The sequence below is a fragment of the Channa argus genome, chromosome 1, assembly GCF_033026475.1.
Source record: "Channa argus isolate prfri chromosome 1, Channa argus male v1.0, whole genome shotgun sequence".
NCBI classification, from domain to species: Eukaryota; Metazoa; Chordata; class Actinopteri; order Anabantiformes; family Channidae; genus Channa; species Channa argus.
The window spans coordinates 29,235,179-29,256,271 of NC_090197.1; the positions used below are offsets into that span (position 1 = coordinate 29,235,179).

Genomic DNA, 21,093 nt, shown 5'->3' on the forward strand with positions numbered 1-21,093 from the left:
TATTTACAAATTTTAGAGACAAAGTAGGAGAAAACGTGGGGTATTTAACTCGAGAGTGAAGAAATAAACCAAAAAAGACCAAATTCCTTCTTATGAAAGAAAAAATTTTGGAAAGAAATATTTCTACATCTTCAAACTAACTCATCAGTTGAATCAGAATCTTTCCTTTACATTTTGTCCCTGTGACCTTTACACCTGTTCAGGTAACACTGAGCAGAAGAACACCAGAGATTTATTGAACTGATCTACACTTAATGATGAAATAGAATAAAGATTATTTTTACTGTGGGAAAGTCCTACAGCCCTTTATTTCAGCACAGTGTCCATGGTGTCCATTTGCTACTAACTGAAGGAGCAATTAGTAAGCCGAATAAAGTAACTGCGTGTTGTTGGTTTTTGAAGTGGTTCTCTAAAAATCTGAACATGAATTAAGCCTAACAAGACTAGAACATTTGAGAGTTCTGCACACACTTTATTCTTGTGGAACAAATCCGGACCAGACTTGTACATTCATGTTAACAACAGCATCAAGATCAATAATGTTGACGTGTTTAAATTACAGTCTCAGAGAAATCATTTTCTTGCTGCAGTACTGCTACATAGGAACTTAAAGTACATTTACTTCATCTACTTAGTACCAAGAATTTAAAACAGCTCGGCTACTTTTAGCGGTGTCTTTTAGACTGTCCTTTTGCTCCTGTGCTGGGGTTTTCAACTGGTGGTCTGCAGCCCCCTGGTGATCCAGTTAGGCATTGCAGGTGGTCCCTTACCATGCATTCAATAACATAATTTCACTGTAAGAATCTTTACTTCTTATTAAAAAACACATTTTTGTAAAAACTCACAACTAACCCTAACGCCACAAATATACTATGTAACACTTATCAATTTGTATTAATCTCTGCTTCACACAGAGAATCTGTTTGGCACGTGCTGGACGTCTTTTTACTTGAATCCTTTCAGTGACGCCAGCCAAAGCTCAAAGGTCAAAGCTTGCTAGATAACAGATAGACCACAGGCTCAGGTGCGTCTGTGATCATAATAATGACTACTGCTTCAGAACTGTTCCAAAACGGCACCTTTCAAACACACAGATTATTTCTTGTTGTGTGGTTCTATTTTTGTGACATTCAGTGTTCATAATTAAACCACACAAAACAGTGAAGGGTTGCTGGATTCCGTGTTTAAACATAAGATACCCTAAAATAAAGAATATAAGGGAAATTTTCTTTAGTTTAAAACCCAGATGTTTAATGCTTGCTAATGCTTTTTGCGTGTTTCTCTCGCAAAGAGGTTAGAAAAGCTGTTTGGAGTCATTCTACCTATGGAAAGCCTGTCAGGTTAAGTTTTGCATTTATGTTTAGTCATTTGGCAGAGGCTTTTATCCAAAGTGACTTACAAGTGAGGTACAAGGCAGCAAAAATCTAAGTCAAGGAGAAAACATCAAGAAGAAGGCTTCTTAAGCAGTGGGGTAATCTGGGCCTGCTTGAATGAGGTCGGAGAAGTGCCTGTTATGAAGGATGTGTTGATGAGTTTTCACAGGAAGACATGTTCCATAAGCCGAGCTCCCTCCAGGTCTGGGGACAGGACTCTGGTCCCACTCTGGTCCAGCAGAACGGATATGATGGCCTGGCTCAGGTTGGCTCGGTTAAGTTCCGAGCACATGGACGCCATATTCGTCCAAACGTCGATAGAAGAGCTGCAGTCTTCCAGCATCACCTCCTCCAAAACCCCTGAAAGAACAGAGACACAGAGGGGGCAGAGGTCACCTCAGGTCAGGGTTAGATTTAGCTTATTCCCATGTGCACAGAGCTCCCCCTGATGTCCAAAATGTGTGGAGCTCTCACCTCAGTAAACACTGCAGAGGGAGATATGTCACTGGGCACTGGACTTGTCTTTAGAAACCAAAGATAATAACTTTCCCTTTTCTTACTGTCACCAAGGACATTCCTTTTAACTCACATACAATAAAGGTGTTCTGAGATCATACATATTTATGGAATGGTCCTTTTTCTTTTAAAGCAACGTCTAGAAAGATTTTGGTCATTGCTTAAGGAGTGACTGTCTAAAGTTTATTTACTGTATATTTCAGATCAGACATCACAAAGAGCTTCTTCATAAAAAAAGTGGCTGTACTAATGCTGTAATGCTGAGGTTTCCTGGGGCCTACTCTATCTAAAGATATAACCTAATCTGTATGAGATTTGTTACAAACACAGATTTATGCCAGAACCAAAACTAGAACTGCATTGTACCATTTCGTCAGCATAAACTCAATCTCAGCTGGACAACTGTTGCCAAGTCAAGAAACCACCACACACAGACCAAGTAAATCTAAGCCTGAGGATGTGCTCCCACTGAGTTTCTGATTATCTGGTGGGTAAATGCACCTCGTCCTTGGCCGACGAAGCTGTCCAGAAGCTGCAGAGCCAATTCCTGGTGCTGAGGCTCAGCCAGGAGACTGGAACAGACCAGGCCCACTGACAAGTTGGCCGCCCGCCCCTGCTGAGGCTCTGTCAACAGCTGGAGTAGTGGGAGGCTGGGCAAGTGATGCAAAACCCACATACAGTCCTCTGAGAGAAGGGGAGAATAATAGAGGTTCAACAGGTTATTCTGTGAAACATGAACAACACACTAATTTTTCATCATTTGTGATAATACATTTCCCTCACTCCTAACCTCAACTAAATGCCAAAATCCAAAACAAACGATCTGCCAAACATGAAGCAAATCTGTTTATTATTCTAACGTGCATTCTAAAACACATCACTGTTTTTAATGTTGCAACGGCAGCTGATATAAAGATCTAATGTTGCAGCACTAGGATGAATATTTATTTGTCCAGGATGAGATCTAACATGTAATCAGTGCACAATTTGTATGACAGATCCTGTAATAATGCTATTATTGATACTCAAAACAAGACATTTGGGGATGATCTGCCCACCCTTAAACCCTAACCTAAACCTGAATCTTACCTGAACTTTAAAACTGAATCTTAATCATAGAGTTCTAAGGACTGAACAAAATATTTTCACAGTGCAGAAATATCATCATTAAAGCAGTTTAAAACTAAAACTGTACTGCATTATATTTGTGTTAAACTCCTGAACAAAGAGTCATTAAAATCACACAAATAATAATTTATTTTTGCAAGCAAAACTAATGTGTTGGGCAAGTATGTACATGTTTACTATCAGCCATACAGACTTGCTTATGCAAGATTTATGCTATAAATGTGGAGTTCAAACTGCAGGGCTACTGTCATACTGATGGCATGAGCTCACATTATAAAACTGGTCGAGAGATAGCCCACACAGACCTGCTGTGAAGTCCTTGCAGTGGTTCATGAATTCTGTGGCGCTATGGATCAGGCCTCTCATGCACATGTTCAGTGCGATCTTCCTGTACAGCCTGCAGGCCTCATAGATGGTGGTGGCCAATGCCAGACACATATCAGTTACACTGGGGTTCTTCTGTGCATGCTCAGTCAGGATGTCGCCCAGATCCTCAGAGAAGGTCAGTCTGAGGGGAGGAAGATGATGACAGGGAGCAGAGATAATAAAAATTGTTCCCACTCTGATTTTCTGTTGTGTTTACTTGTTCTGGTTGATAGCGTGAGTGACAAGCTGCAAGGTTCCATGCTGCAAGAAACAGTGGACAACCTGAAGCGAGAGAGGACCGGACAGCTTGTCACCAGCCGCGGCAGTGATCAGAAGGGCCTGGGAGAAGAGGAGGGTGGGGGGTACTGACCCCAGGTGGCCCTTCACACCTGAGAGGGAAAGAGAGCGTGAGCAGACTGATGGTTCTGAATGGAGAACATGTGACATAAGAACGTTCATTATGTTACTAAGATCTTACACCACCTGAACGCTACAATCAGGTCTTATCTCTTGCAGATTACTTGAAGAATACAGTATGTAACTTCTCATTTAGGTGCAAAGGTCTCACGCAAATATCACAAACCTTGTCCCTGTACTACGACTTGACCAAAGTCCATTTTATCCCTTAAGAGCAGCAGCTTTCCCTGTTCATTAACTGTCTATGCATTTCGAAAGCAATAATTATTTACCTCCCTTAAGTAAATGCTCTGCACTTATAAAGCACTTTTCTACCTATTGGTACTCAAAGTTCTTTACACTGCTTGTCATTCACCCATTGGCACTCACAATTACCCATTGATGGGGGAACTGCTATGCAGCTGGCCAACAATCACCAGGAGCAATCAAGTTCAGTGTTTTGCTCAAGGACAAGTCAACATGTGACTGGAGGAGCCGGGGGTCGATCCAATAACCCTGGGATTGGAGGACAACTGCTCTAACTCCTGCGTCACAGTCATCCCCAAATGACAGTGTTTTCATGTAACACTGATTAAAATCTCCTTTCATCTTTTTACTAATTTTAGTTCTATATAATTATGTTAATTGTGTGAGGTGCAAGTTAAACCTGGGCTGTCAGTCAGACACAGGTTTAACTTTGTGTATAGTACTGTTTTACCATCATCACTGCTACAAGCTGCTGTTACTTACAGGAACACATGCCACATAAGCTAGCAGAGCTGCCTGATGTCTGCCAGGTGGCATGTCCTTAAAAAATACCTGCAGTGCAGAATCACATCCACAAAGTAATTGTACTGCTGCTTTTATAAACTTGTCTGTTAACAGGAAACTTGTCCATATGTAAATGTAGAGAAATCTGTGTATATGAGTTGTCCACCTTTGAACATGTCCATGATGTCGAGGTTCCTCAGGACTCCATGAGGAGATCTGGCGGCAAGGAGAGCAGCGTCCTCATACTGACCTGAATCAAATAGCTCAATAAACCTGAGAGACAGAAACAAGGAGAGGGGGAACAATGCAAAGAGAGTCTGCAGAACTCAGATAAACTCAACAGAACTTGCTGTTTGAGAAGGCAGCACCTGTGCAGGTAATCTGTCAGGAACATGGACTCATCAACTCCAATTGGCTCTTCACTCTCAAACAGCTCAGCATCAATGCCGCTGCCGTTATTGTCCATCACTGCAGGGAAAATGGAAAAATTAAAGGTGTTTAAATATTTAAACTAAAAATTCACTTTCTGTCCTCCCTTTGGGTTTTAGACACGAGTGTTTTTCAGCATAACGTAATATCAAATGTTGTAGCTAGAACTTTTGAATTACTACATTTTGCTGGAAGTGTGTTTGTTGAAGACACATTTTACCTTTTTCATGCTAGAAAACACCAGTATTGTTTGCCCCCAAATCATAAACCTTTTTTGGATTTTTACAAGACATTAAAAAAACCAATAGCATTTTTAAAGTGCATGTTTTCAGATGAAGTTACTACTTTTAATTGTATCAGTTTCTTACTGTTGGTCTGCCTGATGTTCTCCAGTGTGGAACCCAGGAGTTCCTCTAGAGGAACCTTCTGCCCCTCATTCTCCCAGCTGGACAGATGGTCACATACAAACCTCAGGCGCTTATATCTGCAGACAGACAAACATACAAACACGGATGTGACTACAGATAAGTATTTGTTTCTTTGCCCCTTTTTTTGACAAAAGCTAAACTACATTACAGCCACATGTGAAAATTATTTACATTGTGTTGGTTTTTGTGCATGAAATAGATATTTGGTCACAGCCCATTCCACTCAAATATATTCTACATTTTCCTTCATCATGTCATCTTCAATAGGTGCTAAGTTTGACTCTGAAAGGACTTGTAGAACTGCAAGTATGATTCAAGATCCCAAATGCTGGGGAGCTAATAATTACCTTAACAAAGTGTGATAAGCAGGATTATAAAACTTCTAGCTGATGTACAAGTGAAGTTATTTACATATTCAAGGATCCAGAATTCATTAGTGGGAGAAGGAAAGGTTGATAACTTATGAGGTTTTTTGCAAGTAAATTACTATTTTGTGAAAAAAGCATTAGACACAGTAAAAGACGTGTTGCATGACTTAGATGGGACCTTTAACCAGCCATCATGCTGCTGCTGAAAATAAATGTACCATGGTAAAATCCGACAAAATCAAGACAAATCCAGGTTAATGACAATAGCTCTGCCCTGTTTTTAGCCAAACTGGCATTGGACACAACAGTTCTTAAAGGTTTTCTTCTTAACTCTTCTGCTACACAGACCTAACCATCAGGGAGCGGAATTTGTCGTTGTTAAGTCAAACTCTGGAGGTCATTTTCAGAAAAGCTCTATTTTGGCAGACAAAAACTTCATTAAATATTCTGGACCAAGGGCCAAGTGAAGAATATGCAGTTACTTTTTTAACCAGCTTGATAATTTGTTCAACTTTCTATTTCCTGACCCCTGTCAAATTGCAAAAATAATAACCTTTAAAACTTTGAGTGGCGTAATGTATGATGTACTCTAAGCTTTACTTATTTGTTTGAATTTTGATTTCATTATTAATATTTTAATTCTTATTTTTAACAGATGTCAAACATGTTATGACGACAGTTAGTTACAAGTATGTCTGACATCAGTCTAGACAGAGACAGCGGCAGATTTAGTGTGTCTCCTCTTACAGGACTTTTAGTCGGTCATTCTCAATGCTCAGCTGATCTCTTTGGTGCTCAGCGGCCTGCAGCTTGGTGTCCAGCTCTGCTTTTAGCTCCACAGAGACGCAGTGACTCTTCCTGACCAGTAAAGCAGCTCTCTGGGCCACAAGATATTTCATGTGCTTGTCCAGAGCCTTGGGATCCTTAGACTCAGCCACTGTCAAACCTGGCAGATGAGACAGATGTGACATTTAACACAGATGATGCAGTGTGTACAAGTGTACACCAGATTAATTATAAGACCACAGGCACCTAAACACTGTAACATGTACAAGGGCCCACACAGAGCTTATATTGCAGTTATTTGTGTTTTTGTATGGTTGTTTTTCATGGCGTCCTATTTGTTAGTTTGTGTCTGTTTTGGTTGTTTTGTCTTTTTTACTAGTTTTGTGACTGTTTTGCATCTCCTAGTAGTTGAACGTTCTTGTCTGTTTTGTGTCTATGTAGTTTATCTTCATGTCTTTGTTTTGTGTCTTTTTGTTGTCACTTTGAGTGTCTTTGTAAACATTTTTATTCGCTTTGTGATCATTTGTGGTGATAATTTAATTTACTTTCCCCAAGAAATATTAACTTCACTTTAACTAAAGTCACTCAGCTCTGGTCCAGGTCATACAGTACCAGGTATCCATGTGCTCTGCTCTTTAAGTAATTTTTGTCTCTTGATCTCCTCTTGAAGTTCTGCTGTTTCTCTTTGAAGGACACAGAGGCTGCAGGGAAACAAGAGAGGCCTGTAATCAGAAAATGCCTGCACACCAATACACCATAGTGGTTTTAAAGCCAACCCAAAAAGCTGAGACAAAGGCAGGATGACAGTAGACACACCTGTCCCTCAGCTGGGCAGCTCGTCTCTGGCAGGTTTTTACTAATTTTGAGTGGTGTGATGTCAAAGCTGCCAGAGTTTGCAAGCTGGTGTCGGCTTCCTTCTTCCTCCTCTTCAGCTCCCTGATGGTATCATCGTACTCCGCCTTTATAATCAAAAGAAGTCTTGTATAAGCCTTTGATCGTGCAATCACCTGTCAACAGGACAAGAACGAGATACAACAAGATAAAAACAGAATATGACAAACACACTTAAGAGATATTCAAGTTCAAGAAATAATCATTTTTCTTTTTAAAATTTCTGTGTTTGAAAATGTTGCCTCTTTTTGTTCCCTCTCTAGGTCACTTTCACTTTGTTGCCCTTTTTCATTTTGAATTTCTGTGGCCCTAGTGTCTCTTCGAGATCAGGGTTTCGGTCGTTTGAATGCCTTTGAGATCATTTTGAATCTCCTTTGCACCCTGATGTGTGTGTATGTGTTTCCTTGTCATTAAAGCGATTTGTTTCTTCTTTTTTTCAATTCGGGCTGTATAGAATGTGATTTACGGCAGTTACCTTGTTAAACACAAAGCGGTAGATGAGATACCGGAGTTCGTCCGGACCCTCTTCCGGACACTGCAAGTACCGTTTCTCATGTTCAATAAACTGAAACAAAGACTGAATAAAACGTTCGTCCTTCTCAGATATCAAAATTTCAGGCGTTGGCCTTCTTTCTTCTTTAGTGGAAGATGAACTTCTGGAGTTCTGTGGCTCAGACATTGTTATTTTGTCATATTTTAATACTAACGTTCACGCTAATTCTAGTTTCTCTTTTACTAGGACGCCATTTGCAAACACTACTGTTGCTATAGTTACTGTCAAACTGTAACAAGGGAAAAGCATTTTTTTAAGCATTACGTTAATTTCTTTAATAAAGATACTCGATTATTTATAGCAGAATTCTTGATTAAATTTGCTACCAAAACGGGCGATAAAAACGCCCAACGATAACGTAACTGAATATTTGACGGTATTTTTGATCAGGCAACGTCACGGATACCTACTCCGTGCGAACGCACCCAGAAAACCCCGTCGCTCGAACCGAAAGCCCTCTTCTCATGATCCGCCATTAGGAGTCAACCTGTGGTAAGATCGTGCTCCGTGTTTCAACCGATTATTCTCATAAAATAACGGGTTTTAAGAGCACGTAGAATCACAGACATGTATATTAAAGTGTTGTTTGTCTTTTAGGTGGATTAAACGCCAGGATGCAGATTTTTGTCAAAACCCTCACGGGGAAGACTATAACCCTCGAGGTGGGTGAACACGACTGTGATGGAGGGATGCGGCGTTCAAGCCAGCAGTTAACCGGGGTGTTGCTCAGTTTAATGTGAAAGTGTGTCAAAACGTCACGCATTTATCATCCTCAGTAGTGTTACGGTAGCAATTGTAATGATTATAAGTGCTCACCGATGGAGTTCATGTGTTGTAATCTTACTATATAAGTGAAGCTAAGTGGCTAAGCTAGCATGTACTCGCAGCACCGTAAACACGTGTGCCACAGAAAGTAATACACTTTTAAAAATTACATTATTAATCACTTATTGTATCTAATGTGGGAACTTTTGTCAAAGATGTGATTGTGGTTTGACTTCAGAAACACGTTCTTGCTAACCAGTTGTTCCTTCAATTATAGGTTGAGCCTTCGGACACCATTGAAAATGTCAAGGCCAAAATCCAGGACAAAGAGGGTGAGTTAAACACTTAATGGTTTATTTGTGTCCCGTTTGCGTGGATTTTTGCTGCATATTTGTAGATGAGAAACGCAAACCATACAGCAGAAATATTCTTGATTTGCTATAACTTGAGAGCTTTTTCAAGCAAAAGTCCAATAAAAAGGACTGGTTTTATTCGGTGCAGTGTAGAATGTGACAGTTGTTTGTATGATGCAGTTTTAGGAACTTGTGCTAGACTATTAACAAAACTTGGCAACTTCCTAGTGTTCAGGGAAAAATATTGCACACTAAACGTACGTAACTACTTTTACATGACAGCTGATGTCTAATCTCTCAATTTTGACAAATGAAACATGAGATGTCGTTTTAATTATGACTCTGAAGTGTACATATCTAACGGCCACGGTCTACAATTGGCCTGAATTGACAAATTCAAATCATTTCAGTTTCAGTAGTTATGTTTTAAGTTGAGTTGTGCTGATTTCTAAAGAACTCCAGAAAATATAGTTTGTAACAGCTTGCAAAATATTACGCTATGTGTATTAATATGCTGCAAATACATGTTTTTAATTTAATAATTTTAAATGGGCCAATCTGCCAACTGGGTACTCCAAATTTAAATGCTCTATTTAAATTTTGATGGGAATACTTTAGTATTGCTTTTATTAAACATTCTGAGTGATTCTCCACTCCCGACTTTAGTTGATTCTGTTTGAGGACATTGGCCCACAGCTTACTAATCAGATTGCTTTTAGGTTTCTATCAACAAGTTGAGTGTAACGAGACATGTGATCGGGCTTTGGGTTCGAGGAAAAACAGTTAAATTGTTTTGGATCAGAGCAACCACTGCAGTGATCTAATGGCTAATAACTTTATGGAATAAATAAGTATTCACCAGTCACTAACCATGAGGTGGTGTTGTATAGATTGTAGTTTTAATAAACATTCTAGTATCAAACACTTGTATTCTGAGCTGCCCAGAAAATATTCCTTATCAATATTAGCTTCTTGAACAGCAGGGCTTATTTTGCTGAATCTGTCAAAACAAGCTACAGTGTTTAAATTATTGTCAGCGCATATGTGTCAGTTACAGAATGTGGTTCTGATTTGTTGCTTGTGTGTCTGCAGGAATCCCTCCTGATCAGCAAAGGTTGATCTTTGCTGGAAAGCAGCTGGAGGATGGACGCACGCTGTCTGACTACAACATCCAAAAGGTGAGCTGAAGCCAAGCAGGTAACTGTTTCTATTAAGACATTTCTACTGTCATCTTAGACGTCCAGCTTTTTGTGTGTGTGACCATTATCTCCAGGTTTTTGTTTAAACTTTGATATGCAGCCCTTGATTCAGATAAACTTTAGAGGCTGCTTCTGTCAAACACAGGATTGAAATGGTGATTATAGTGGAGCTTTGTGGTTCAGTCAGATGGCAATTTAAATCAAAACATCACTGTAGAGACGACTGGATTGTGATGGGTTTTCTGCACAATTTTCTAACATGTTCTTCTGCAGGAGTCCACCCTGCACTTGGTGCTGAGGCTGCGTGGTGGTGCTAAGAAGAGGAAGAAGAAGTCTTACACCACCCCCAAAAAGAACAAGCACAAGAGGAAGAAGGTCAAGCTTGCTGTGCTGAAGTACTACAAGGTACAAACACCAAAAGATTTTGCGTTGCCTCAGATTTACATTGACAACATTTTCTGTCCATGTTTCCACAGGATTTCACCTACAGTCAGTTTCATTAGTCTGAATAGTACAGGAGTAAATTGAACACAAATCTAATTAATGCAACTACATATAACAAAGAACTTGTAAAATCTAAATATTAAGGTCTAAATGGCCAGACTTCACTTCCACAATAGTTCTCGCCAATGAAGAAATTACTCTGGTAGATATTACTTTACTTTTAATTTATCAAACAGCTTTTATTTTAAACTGCAGTTCTTGCTGATAAGAGTTAATAAAAATGACTTCAACTAAACCCTAAAACTGTTGTTCATCTAACACTAAATATTTGATGCTTGTGGGATGAAATTTTGTTCATTTACTTTGTGACATCACTTCAGTCAGAGCCATTTCTTTGCTTTTGGGATTTCTTACCAGATAAGAAATTGATCAACAAATGAAAATATTGGCTCCACCTTAAAGTTTTTAAATTTTTACAACCATCAATACAGGAGTTTGTTATAAGTACTTGATTTAATGATCTCAAAACTGATTCACTGCTGATTTGGACCCACATACTTACTGGAAGGAAACACAGAAACATGGGTCCAGGTTCTGTTATTTCTAAAGCCCTTTAAATGTCCAGTTTTTTCTGCAGTAGCTTCAGTGTGTTATTTTCTCTGCAGGTGGACGAGAACGGTAAAATCCACCGACTGAGGCGTGAGTGTCCGGCGGATGAGTGCGGTGCTGGAGTCTTCATGGCCAGCCACTTCGACCGTCACTACTGCGGGAAGTGCTGCCTCACCTACTGCTTCAACAAACCCGAGGACAAGTAGACAGGGACTGATGGATGAATAAAAAGTGGTTGACACAATATGCAGACTCTGTCAGTTATTGAATCATAGGAGGAACGACAAAGAGGATGAAAGGTTTTTGTTAAATCCAAGAACTGAGGTGTTCAGTGCACAAATGTTTCCTCCCTTCAGAAACAGAGAAACGAACCAGCAGACACAGTGAGGGCTGTGTACTAAAATAAGCTTATTTACTTAGAAATCGTTACATTGGACAGACTGTATACAGAGTTTTTCCTCTTTCTTGGTAAACTCATAAGGCACAGAACCAGATGCTGTACAAAACAGAAAAATTTACATATTACAAATTTCTATACTGGGATTTGATGCATACTTATTACAGAGAAAAAACACTAGTTACTGCACTTAAATAACTACTGTATGAACGTTAGCTCATTCACTCACACATCCTGCTGCCGAAGAGAGAAAGCAGTTAAAGGAACAGTCCAACATTTGAAGTAAATCCTCTGTTTACTTCAGAGTAGTTTAGCTCAATGACTGGAAGCGGCAGCATTTTTACACATTTCCTCACATGAATTCAAAAAACTAAACATGTCAAACAAACAGATTTGAAGTTAGAGTCTAACAGTTTCCCTTTGCTTCCAGTCTTTATGCTAAGCTAAAAATACCCTGGAACTTTTTCTCCAGATATTTCTTAATTTATTTAAGGTCATCGCTTTAATGAGACGAGACAGTGACTCTTATTTTGGGGTAAATGAAAACCATACTAGTTTTCAGATTTGATTTATACAAACTTTTCTCAAAGTCAAATAATCTTGACTTGAAGTTAAACTGCAGTGGGGAAAGCTGAAGAGATAAACAACAATGAATATTAAGTCACTTTATACAACTATTTAAAAAATATTTTCTGCTTCAAAAGTACTAAGAGCAATACTTGCACTTAACTGAAATAGATCCATTTTCTGCTACTTCATGTTTCTACTCACCAATTCAACATCTGGATTTACTGGTCACCTTCTAGATTAAATCTCATTTCTAAAAAAAAAAATTTCTACCCCATAATCTCTTACATGATTTGCTTCGTGCTTTCATTGTTTTAAATCTTATTTTAGTAATTTATATGACTAATTAACATCTGCTCGAGGGACAAAATTTGCGTTTTAGCAAACACCTGTAAAAATACAGTGACATGTACACAGGTAATGTGCATGACACTGAAAACTAAATATTTCAAAAATTATATTTATTTTATAGTTTAAGATATACAAAGAATTTATAATTGAGAACTTAGTTGGTTTTGTTTTTGATCTTTTAGTAATGTACGACCCTTTAGATTACTCTAGTGATCCTTTGGTGGAGCCTGATACCCATGTTAAGAACCACCTAACTGAACTAGTTACTGTAGTAAAATATTTAAAAGCAGCTCCGCCTTCAGTTACATGCAAATGTAATGATCAGCTAATCTTTGATCATGTTACCTCACTGTTTTTAAAAGATTGTGAACCAAATTATAGTGCAGAAATATTAGTCAAGATAAAGAAATTTGAATCTCAGATCATCATCAGTAAATATGATATTAGTGGATTATATTTACTGATGCATTAATGTGTTCATCTCTAATCTTACAAGCTGATAAAGACAGAGCTGATTTTAACAACTTTTATACTGTTTTCATGATCATACGTTTTAATTTATAGTTTTACTTTATCTGGCTACATGTATTTATTTAAAGTCCAATATTTGTCTTTGAAATGTACAGTAGTTGAGAAGTTGAAGTATGAAGCAGTGGAAAATAGAAATACCTCAACATTGTATTTAAGTTTTTAAAATATTTGAAATCGATTTTTTTGGTGAACAAACTTCATGTCTTTGTTAAAGACTAAAGTTGTATTTGCCTTCAAGGATTAGGACACTTTGCCTTCTGCTTCCCTCCAGGCTTAAAGCAACATAACTTTGACATTAAGTTGCAAAACTGCAAAAGTTCACATCCCCTTATTTTTAAATTTCAAAAAGAGTAAAGCAAAAATAAACAAACATCATAATGAATGCACATTCAGCCATTACAAATGTCCCTTAATCATAAATGTCAAATTAAAAAATATATAATAAATTCATTGAGTGGATGTAATCCTTTGCATCAATGTAAATTTCATTTTTTTCTCATTAAAATTATTTAGAACTTTTGTTAAAAGCGCTCCTTGAAAATTTTTGATACTTCTAATAACTGTATCACCTTACAATGAAATGGCATATAGGTCATGCAAACGTAACCCTATATAAATATTAATAATGCACATTCAGATGCCAAGAATGTTCTATCACCATCAAAAAGTAAGAAAAATTGATATAAAAGAAGTGGATATAAAATAGTTAAATAATGAAAATTGTTGCCTCCCCCTTAATGAATTGAAAAAAAAAGTTACTTTTTGATTAAAGAACATTATTACTAGCTGAATGTGAATTAAATATTATGTTTATAAAAACATTTACTCTTATTGACCTTTCAGCAAATCTTTGCAGGTTCAGCTGCTCAGCATCTGCAGATTCATCATCACCACAGACACCTGAATATTAAACAGTTGTTACATTAATTTGCAGATGCTGAGCAGCTAAACCTGCAGCTACCCCGGGATGAGTTTCAGCTCGGTGTTTGAATCCCAGTAATGTCTGGTTCATTCACATAGATTTAAAATCGAGATTTTGAATGAAAAAGTAGTCACTGTCCAGTGGCATTTAGCAGGTCAAGAGCCAGAGGTGAAGACCAAAACCAGAGCTAAAATTTAACTCATCCAGCGGACACAAACATCACTCTGGATGTAAAATTAATGTTGGAGTTCAACACATCAACTTGAAAAGTGAGGATATAATAATGTCTTTACATATTTTGTGGCTGAAGTGTGAACAGAAATTCAGTTATTGCAGATTTGTTATGCCAGTGTCTGTGTTAAAGCTCAGATTGAATCCATACATTTCCAGTTAACAGAAGTTCTTTAAATAAATCAATGTAAAGGGGCAGTATTGTGTTTTTTTGGTGTTTTTACTTGTTGGAGGTCCATATTAAGCAGGTCCAAACTTCCAAAACATGAAATAAATGCATGTAGAAGAAATTACTCTGCTTGCTCTGCATATTTTGTTGCAAGACTGTCACTCTGCTTCCTGGGTAGTAGGACGTACATTTACCTTAAAGTCCATACACAGAGCTCCCTTTTGTGTAGTTGTTAGCTGTAAGTTAAGTACACCTAAACTGGGTTAGCAGTCAGCTGAGGTAAACAACCATTTCTGAGGGGATACAGAAACCAAAAATACCATTTTGGGGGGTTTGAAGAGCGCAGCACACTTTGAACAGGAGAAATTAGCTGCTGCGGAAATGACCTCTATCAGCACAGTACTGACGTTACTCTTAAACACATCAACATTATCACATAGAACCTTGGAAAAATATTAACCTGAAAATTGTCATAATCCGGGCGTAATCACACCCCTGCTTGTCACACAGTTTGTGAAACTGATATTTTTGAACACATTTGGCTCTAGTATCTTTGGGCTTCACCCACTGAGGTTTGCCTCTACCAGAGCAGCTCCATGTCCTTGTAACTGCTGCACATACAGCTGTCCCCACACAGACAGACAAACAGGACGGCAGATCTCTCCACACCGACTCCACTATCTCCCATCTCCAAGGAGTAGGCCAGACATCGACATCACTGCAACATAGTGTTCTTCTTATGAAGAGGCACCAGATCTAATGATATGACTTATTTACACATTAAAATTCATTCATTCAAAATTCATAATATAATAGTACCTTAGTTCTTTTAATTAACTCTACATTAAGAATGGAGATATATATTTTAGTATGGCAGGAGAACTCAGTCCTGAAGAGAAAATAAAACCCAAAACAACATAATTGGCATTTTTAGCATTTTGAAACAGGCAGAAGTGGTGGGTTGTTGTTTAAAAAAATAAAAACTAAAATAAACTTGAAGTTCACTCAGCGTCCCCACACTACACTACTTCCCTCTGTTCCCCTATCCACAGGAAGTTGCCATGAAATTTTCGTCTTGTTTGGCTTTCACAGAAAGCGTCAAGCACGGCAGTCGCACTGCAGGAGGAAGAACTCCCATGTTTTTTACAGCTGACGGACTGAAGACCAAAGAGGGAGGAGGAGAGGACACACAGTTCAGACCAGAGTCGGGTCCTTTGATCTCCCAACTTCTCCCCCTCCCCTTCCTCCTCCTGATGAAGGGTGAAGCCCAGGTCGAGTCTGATCCAGGCTTAGGTCAGATGTTTTTTAGGTGAATCAGATGATACAGGTGGGGAGGAGCAGAGGACGAAGACAGTCAGATCTTGATGTCCTGGGACTCCACCATCTTGGCAAGTGTCTTCTTGACTCTGAGGATGGTGAGGCGGGAGGCTGGATTATGAGCCCAGCACTCTGACATCAGCTTTAGCAGGGCCCGAAGGCACTGTGGAAACAAAGTTAATGAAACATCACCCAGAAGACAGGAGTTAGTACTCTGAGTTTCCTGATAAAAACAATGGATTCAAACACAGTTGAACTTGATGCTGTCAGGTCCAGATCTGTTCCACAGGTGCCTCATAAATAAACTTTCTGCAGGAATCAGAAATGTTCAGTTTGAATCATGCACAGATTTAAGGAGAAAACACCTTCAAAAACCTGATTTCTGACAAGTAACTGCGAAAAATCCAGGGATGTCCTGATAATACTATCAGGTACTGGGTCCGATACTCCTCTCGTCTACTTTTGCTTGTACTTAGAAAGCTTCTCTGATGCCACACTAACCTCATGCTGACAGTGGAGGTGGAACAAGGTCTGTGGTTTGGAGGTGTTTTAAGTGACAACAAAAGTAAAGCAGACAGCAACTGGTTGCGAAGACTTGAGCAGAGCAGAGTGTGCATTTTCATATTTCTCAAGATGTTTGTTGAGATGTTTCTTTAAATGTTCATGACTCACACTGGTGACAACCAAAGGAGATCTGGAAGTGTTACAGTTATTTTATTTCTATATTCCACTGTAGACCTTACAGCCGGTGTGATTTGAAACATCCAGACCTCAAAATAAATTGGAGCCTTTTTCGCCCCTTTTTGATTTTTGATCAAATACTCCTTCACTTATAAAACACTGGTTACCGCTATATTTATTTTGGCAGAAGAACACGCAAGAATTTCTTTCTCACAGGATTTGCAGGTTTGTCTACCTCAGGTTGCCTGCCGTCTAAGTGCTCAAAAATAGGTAGTAGTACTAAGTCTGGGAAATGTGGTATCAGGACATCCCTAGAATCATCAACAATCATTTATTCTATTTACCGATTGATCCTTTATATATAGTTCTATTTGTTTGTAGCAATAAAGAATGTTGGGAGCTACAAAATTGAGAAATTAAACTTTTTATTAAGAGAAAATATTTGGTGTACATGTAGTGGAGGAAAATAAGAAGAAAAATGTTTCCCCCTGAACCGTCAGTGGCTCTTACCTCGTCACTGTTCCAGCGGTTGGACACTGTTGGCCGAAGTCCTTTAACACACACCACCTCCAACATGTCTTCATAGGAGGGGTCAGAGGGTACCATCTCGTAGTATGGCAGCTGGTAGTCCTCCACAATACCTGAGAAAAAGAAAAGGGCAAAATCTCATTTTAACTCACCTAAAAATACTCCTCACATTTTCTAAATTTAGTTTTCTGCCCAGGAAAATGAAAAGGTAAAATGCAGAATGTGTAAGTTATAGTGTCCCGCCCCTACTGCAGAAAATGGCAGAGATGGACTATTTTCTCTGCAAATAACAAGGACACTGGGCCATCTCTGCTGGAAATTGTTGTTCTTTAATAAAATAGTCACTGTATAAATTTATATAAATGACAAAACTAATGACAAAATATTTTCGACAACTCTGCAGTAAGTGAATGTAACATGATGGAATGTGAAACTGTGTGTGTTACTACTGACTGACTGCTTCATTAAATCAAGCCCAGTCTATTTGCCTGCCATGTAAACAGATACAGCAGCTGCTCTGACATCAGATTTCTGGCAAAACAGCAACTTGACCAAGTCTAATCTGGCTGTTACCACGGTAATGATTAGTTTCTCCAAATCAGCCAGCACAGAAACGTTTAACTTTTACAGTACAGTCCTCTCTCTTTGGGTCTGTGTCGTTTCTGTTTTTTTATCACATCACTGTTTGTATGTGTGAGTTATAGTGTATTTACCTCCGGTGATGCAGCGTCGGGCCATTTCCCATAGCACCAGGCCGTAGCTGTACATATCTGCCATTATGTAAGCCTGGAAGTGGTTCTTGTTGAGGCTTTCGTCCAGGACCTCAGGGGCCATGTAGCGCCTCGTCCCCAACCGGGTGCTCAGAGGGATGTCCACCTCGTTGGTGTCACTACGACAACACAAAGGAGAGAACCATCAGTGAGGTCACAGCTGACTGCTGTTTAGAGTAAAAAAAAAATAAATAAATAAAAAGGATATTTGATAGAATATATTAGCCAGAGATGATGATCAGAGACTGGAGCTAACTTTCATTAATATTTACCAAAAGAAAGGAGAATAATCTGCAATTTAAAACCAAATAAAACCTCCTGCTGCAATTTTAAGTAACTAAATACTTATTTTGGTGTTTAATTGTGTCAAAAACATCTAAATATTCCATTTACTTTGATAGAAAAGTGATGATTTCATGATTAAGGGATGATTTAAGACTCATTTGTAGCACTGTTGCTGCCTGGGTCTGTTTCCTACTGCCACATTTACTTTTGTTTCACTGTACAACTGAAATTTAGTTCTTGACGAAACATGACAGATTCTGCGTGTGACAGTACTCCTCATTAATCGCACTTTTGCATTTTATGACATCATCATTGTGCGCATTGTAGCACTGAATAAGGCAGTGTTGTTCCATGTGTGTTAGGAAAAATAAATTTACCTCCGATAAAAAGTTACATTGTTACAGCAATTAAATGTTCACATTGCAAGTAGTTACAAATTGAAAACATCAGCATACAGACAGAACTAACTAACAATAACTAAATAATACAAAAATCCACACATTCATAGTACCTGTTGAATTTGACAGCGAGGCCGAGGTCAGCAATGCAGCAGGTGCCGTTCTTCTTGATCAGAATGTTTTTGCTCTTTAGATCTCGGTGGGCGATGGCGGGTTTTCCCTGCGTGCCGTAGATCTCAGTGTGCAGGTGACAGAGGCCGCAGGCCGCTGAGTAGGCGAGTCGCAGCAGAGCCTGTGTGTCCAACGTGGTCAGCTTCAGGTAGTCGTACAGGGAGCCATTTTCATGGTAGTCGGTGATGAGGAAGAGCTGAGTGAAGGCGCCAGTACCTTTAATGTCAGCTGCAATGAAACCTGCAGGAGAAGGGAAGAGAAATGATTGACAGCTCAGATCTCAATTCATGCACTGCTTAATCAGAAATGAAGGAAACAAAACCCTATGGACTATGTCCAGGGTTTGACATTAACTTTTAAGCTCACCAGCCACTGTGGCTAGTGGCTTTCCAACGTTATTAGCCATTATTTCACTCTTAAGGGAAATCTTCTAAGTTTTAAAACTCAACGTACGAGAGGACAGATAGCACCGATGGCATAGTGTACCTAATAAACTGACAACTTAGGGAAAATTCAGTAACTAGTTTATACAAATGTAAAGTCAAAAAGAAATTGGTCCTGACATCAACTATTGGGTGAAGTTTTTAATGGAAAGAATAAAAATACAGAAATCGGTTACTGATCCTTTTCTCTTGTCACTCTTAAACATTTCTGTTCAGGTTTAGTGTCGAGGCTGGTTTAGAGACCTGTAGAAGCAGACGTGTAGACGGTGCAGCATGAATAGCAAATACAATTCTACAGCAACTAATTTCACTCAGTGCACTCTTTAAGTGGAAACCTGAGCATCGTTCTGTTTTGCTACTCCGACCCACTCACACTGTCGAGCTATGTACCGGTGAGGGAATGGGTCACAGTGTTACCCGCCACTGCTGGAATCCACCTCCCAGGGTTTGACCTTATCAGGTGCCTGGTATACACACCCGATGTCTGGCAAGGTCAAGCCATGACTATGAGTCTACATTAGGCTGGTTCAACTGGAACACACAATTTTCCTGTTTTCCAAAAACAGGAAACTGGGGGATGTGTAACGCTGTGAAGGAGCACGCCATAAACATCACTTATTTTCTGCAATTGTAAATGTGGACAATTAGTCTGTGCCTGCATCACTGAATGCAATATGAACATATGGATGTATCCAGAGTACAAGTACGTATCCATACAAGAGCCAGCAGAAAGCATGACTTTGACTTGGTGTGAAGGGAGATAAATACAGAAACAAGCTAAAAATCCAGGTCACATCATTCAAATTTAAATCATTATGGCAAACTGTGTCTGGGCTAATATAGATTTAATCTTAGTTTTGTTAGTTCTAGATGTGATGTATTCTGTATTCCAATTTTCTGCTAATGGCAGAAAATAATATTACCAATGATAATCGAAATTGCTCTCATAACTAATACTCTCAGAAAAAAATTAGGAAGTCCAACACACCTAGTCGTCCTCCCTCTAACTGAATTATTGTACATGGCAGCACAGTCTGTCTCTGTTTAACATGTCGTGTATCATCAGTCAGAAGGAAGGCCATGCTGTCTGTCAGTTCAGTTTAAAAATCTATTAAAATATCCATAGTGCTGGAGTCCTGCCCATTTTAGGACTTGTCTGCTCTGATGGTATCGGTCGCTCAGAGTCACAGTTAGGCTTTCACTGAGTTTGGCTGAAGTACATAGCGGTTTGCCAGTGTAATTAAGTGGTCCCCAGGAAGATCACAACTACGTTTGCATGTTGTAATCATCCTGTTGACACTAGATATTGACGGAATTCCTTCCTTCCTAAAAGTCCCAGTTTGTTATTATAAGTACCTTGCAGTTTAATCTAGATGTACAACACATTCACCTTAATATATGTGGATAATGTGAATTTTAAAATTAGGTATTTTATTACTTAAAATACTTGCGGTTGGTAAAAAAGTAAGCCATGAAACTTGAATGTACCGAGGATGTTTTCATGTCTCATCAGGACGGTCTGGTAGATTTCAGTCTCTCTGAACCAGCTGGCTTCCTCCCGTGTGAAGAAGACTTTGACGGCCACCTTCTCTCCCCTCCAACGACCCAGCCACACCTCGCCGTACCGACCTTTACCAATCTGACGGACCATCTGGATCTGCTTGGCAATGGTCCGCTGCACCTACAGCAGCATCACAGAGAGGAGAAAAAAAGGTTTTGAATGAGTAGTTTCAGTGTCTATGTCAAATGTATCAATGCCAAATAAAGAGAAAAAGAACCACATGTTGCTAAGGAGGAGGAGATTCAAACTTCACCGAAGTTTCAAACCACACCAGAGATTTCCTATGCCCTCATCTTATTAAAACAAACAAAAAAAATTGATAAAGAAAGTTTTTCAGACATTCCTCTTGTTCAGTACTGCTGTACTGTTATTTATGCTGTGACATGGTGTAAAGTG

The 21,093-nt window shown here is 39.0% G+C and overlaps 3 protein-coding genes across 4 annotated transcripts in view; 1 reads left to right on the forward strand and 2 right to left on the reverse strand.

The window, feature by feature from the left end:
* Positions 1 to 375: 375 nt before the first annotated feature.
* Positions 376 to 8,305, reverse strand: LOC137101797 (clathrin heavy chain linker domain-containing protein 1-like). 2 transcript variants are annotated; one of them, XM_067480652.1, is made up of 11 exons: positions 7,928 to 8,305; positions 7,378 to 7,520; positions 7,174 to 7,262; positions 6,523 to 6,721; positions 5,348 to 5,463; positions 4,919 to 5,018; positions 4,717 to 4,823; positions 3,601 to 3,772; positions 3,323 to 3,525; positions 2,391 to 2,573; positions 376 to 1,733 (listed from the first exon to the last, which is right to left on the reverse strand). In XM_067480652.1, exons 1-11 carry the CDS (start codon positions 8,129 to 8,131, stop codon positions 1,537 to 1,539), a joined length of 1,713 nt encoding a protein of 570 aa, XP_067336753.1. In that variant the 5' UTR covers positions 8,132 to 8,305; the 3' UTR covers positions 376 to 1,536. The 2 variants fall into 2 exon arrangements, with proteins under 2 accessions (XP_067336753.1, XP_067336745.1); XM_067480644.1 differs by having other exon boundaries at positions 377 to 1,733; positions 7,378 to 7,568.
* A 103-nt stretch (positions 8,306 to 8,408) lies between these two features.
* rps27a (ribosomal protein S27a) lies at positions 8,409 to 11,619 on the forward strand. Its single transcript, XM_067481002.1, has 6 exons — positions 8,409 to 8,497; positions 8,603 to 8,667; positions 9,048 to 9,102; positions 10,216 to 10,301; positions 10,596 to 10,727; positions 11,432 to 11,619. Exons 2-6 carry the CDS (start codon positions 8,620 to 8,622, stop codon positions 11,579 to 11,581), a joined length of 471 nt encoding a protein of 156 aa, XP_067337103.1. The 5' UTR covers positions 8,409 to 8,497; positions 8,603 to 8,619; the 3' UTR covers positions 11,582 to 11,619.
* Positions 11,620 to 11,763: 144 nt separating this feature from the next.
* bmpr1aa (bone morphogenetic protein receptor, type IAa) overlaps positions 11,764 to 21,093 on the reverse strand; it is a 51,010-nt gene continuing 41,680 nt past the window's right edge. Inside the window, exons 9-13 of the mRNA XM_067480697.1 lie at positions 20,625 to 20,817; positions 18,636 to 18,933; positions 17,783 to 17,958; positions 17,052 to 17,182; positions 11,764 to 16,023 (exon numbers count right to left, since the gene is read on the reverse strand). Of these exons, the coding sequence (XP_067336798.1) occupies positions 15,898 to 16,023; positions 17,052 to 17,182; positions 17,783 to 17,958; positions 18,636 to 18,933; positions 20,625 to 20,817 (924 nt within the window). The 3' untranslated portion in view covers positions 11,764 to 15,897. The remainder of the gene's footprint in view (positions 16,024 to 17,051; positions 17,183 to 17,782; positions 17,959 to 18,635; positions 18,934 to 20,624; positions 20,818 to 21,093) is intronic.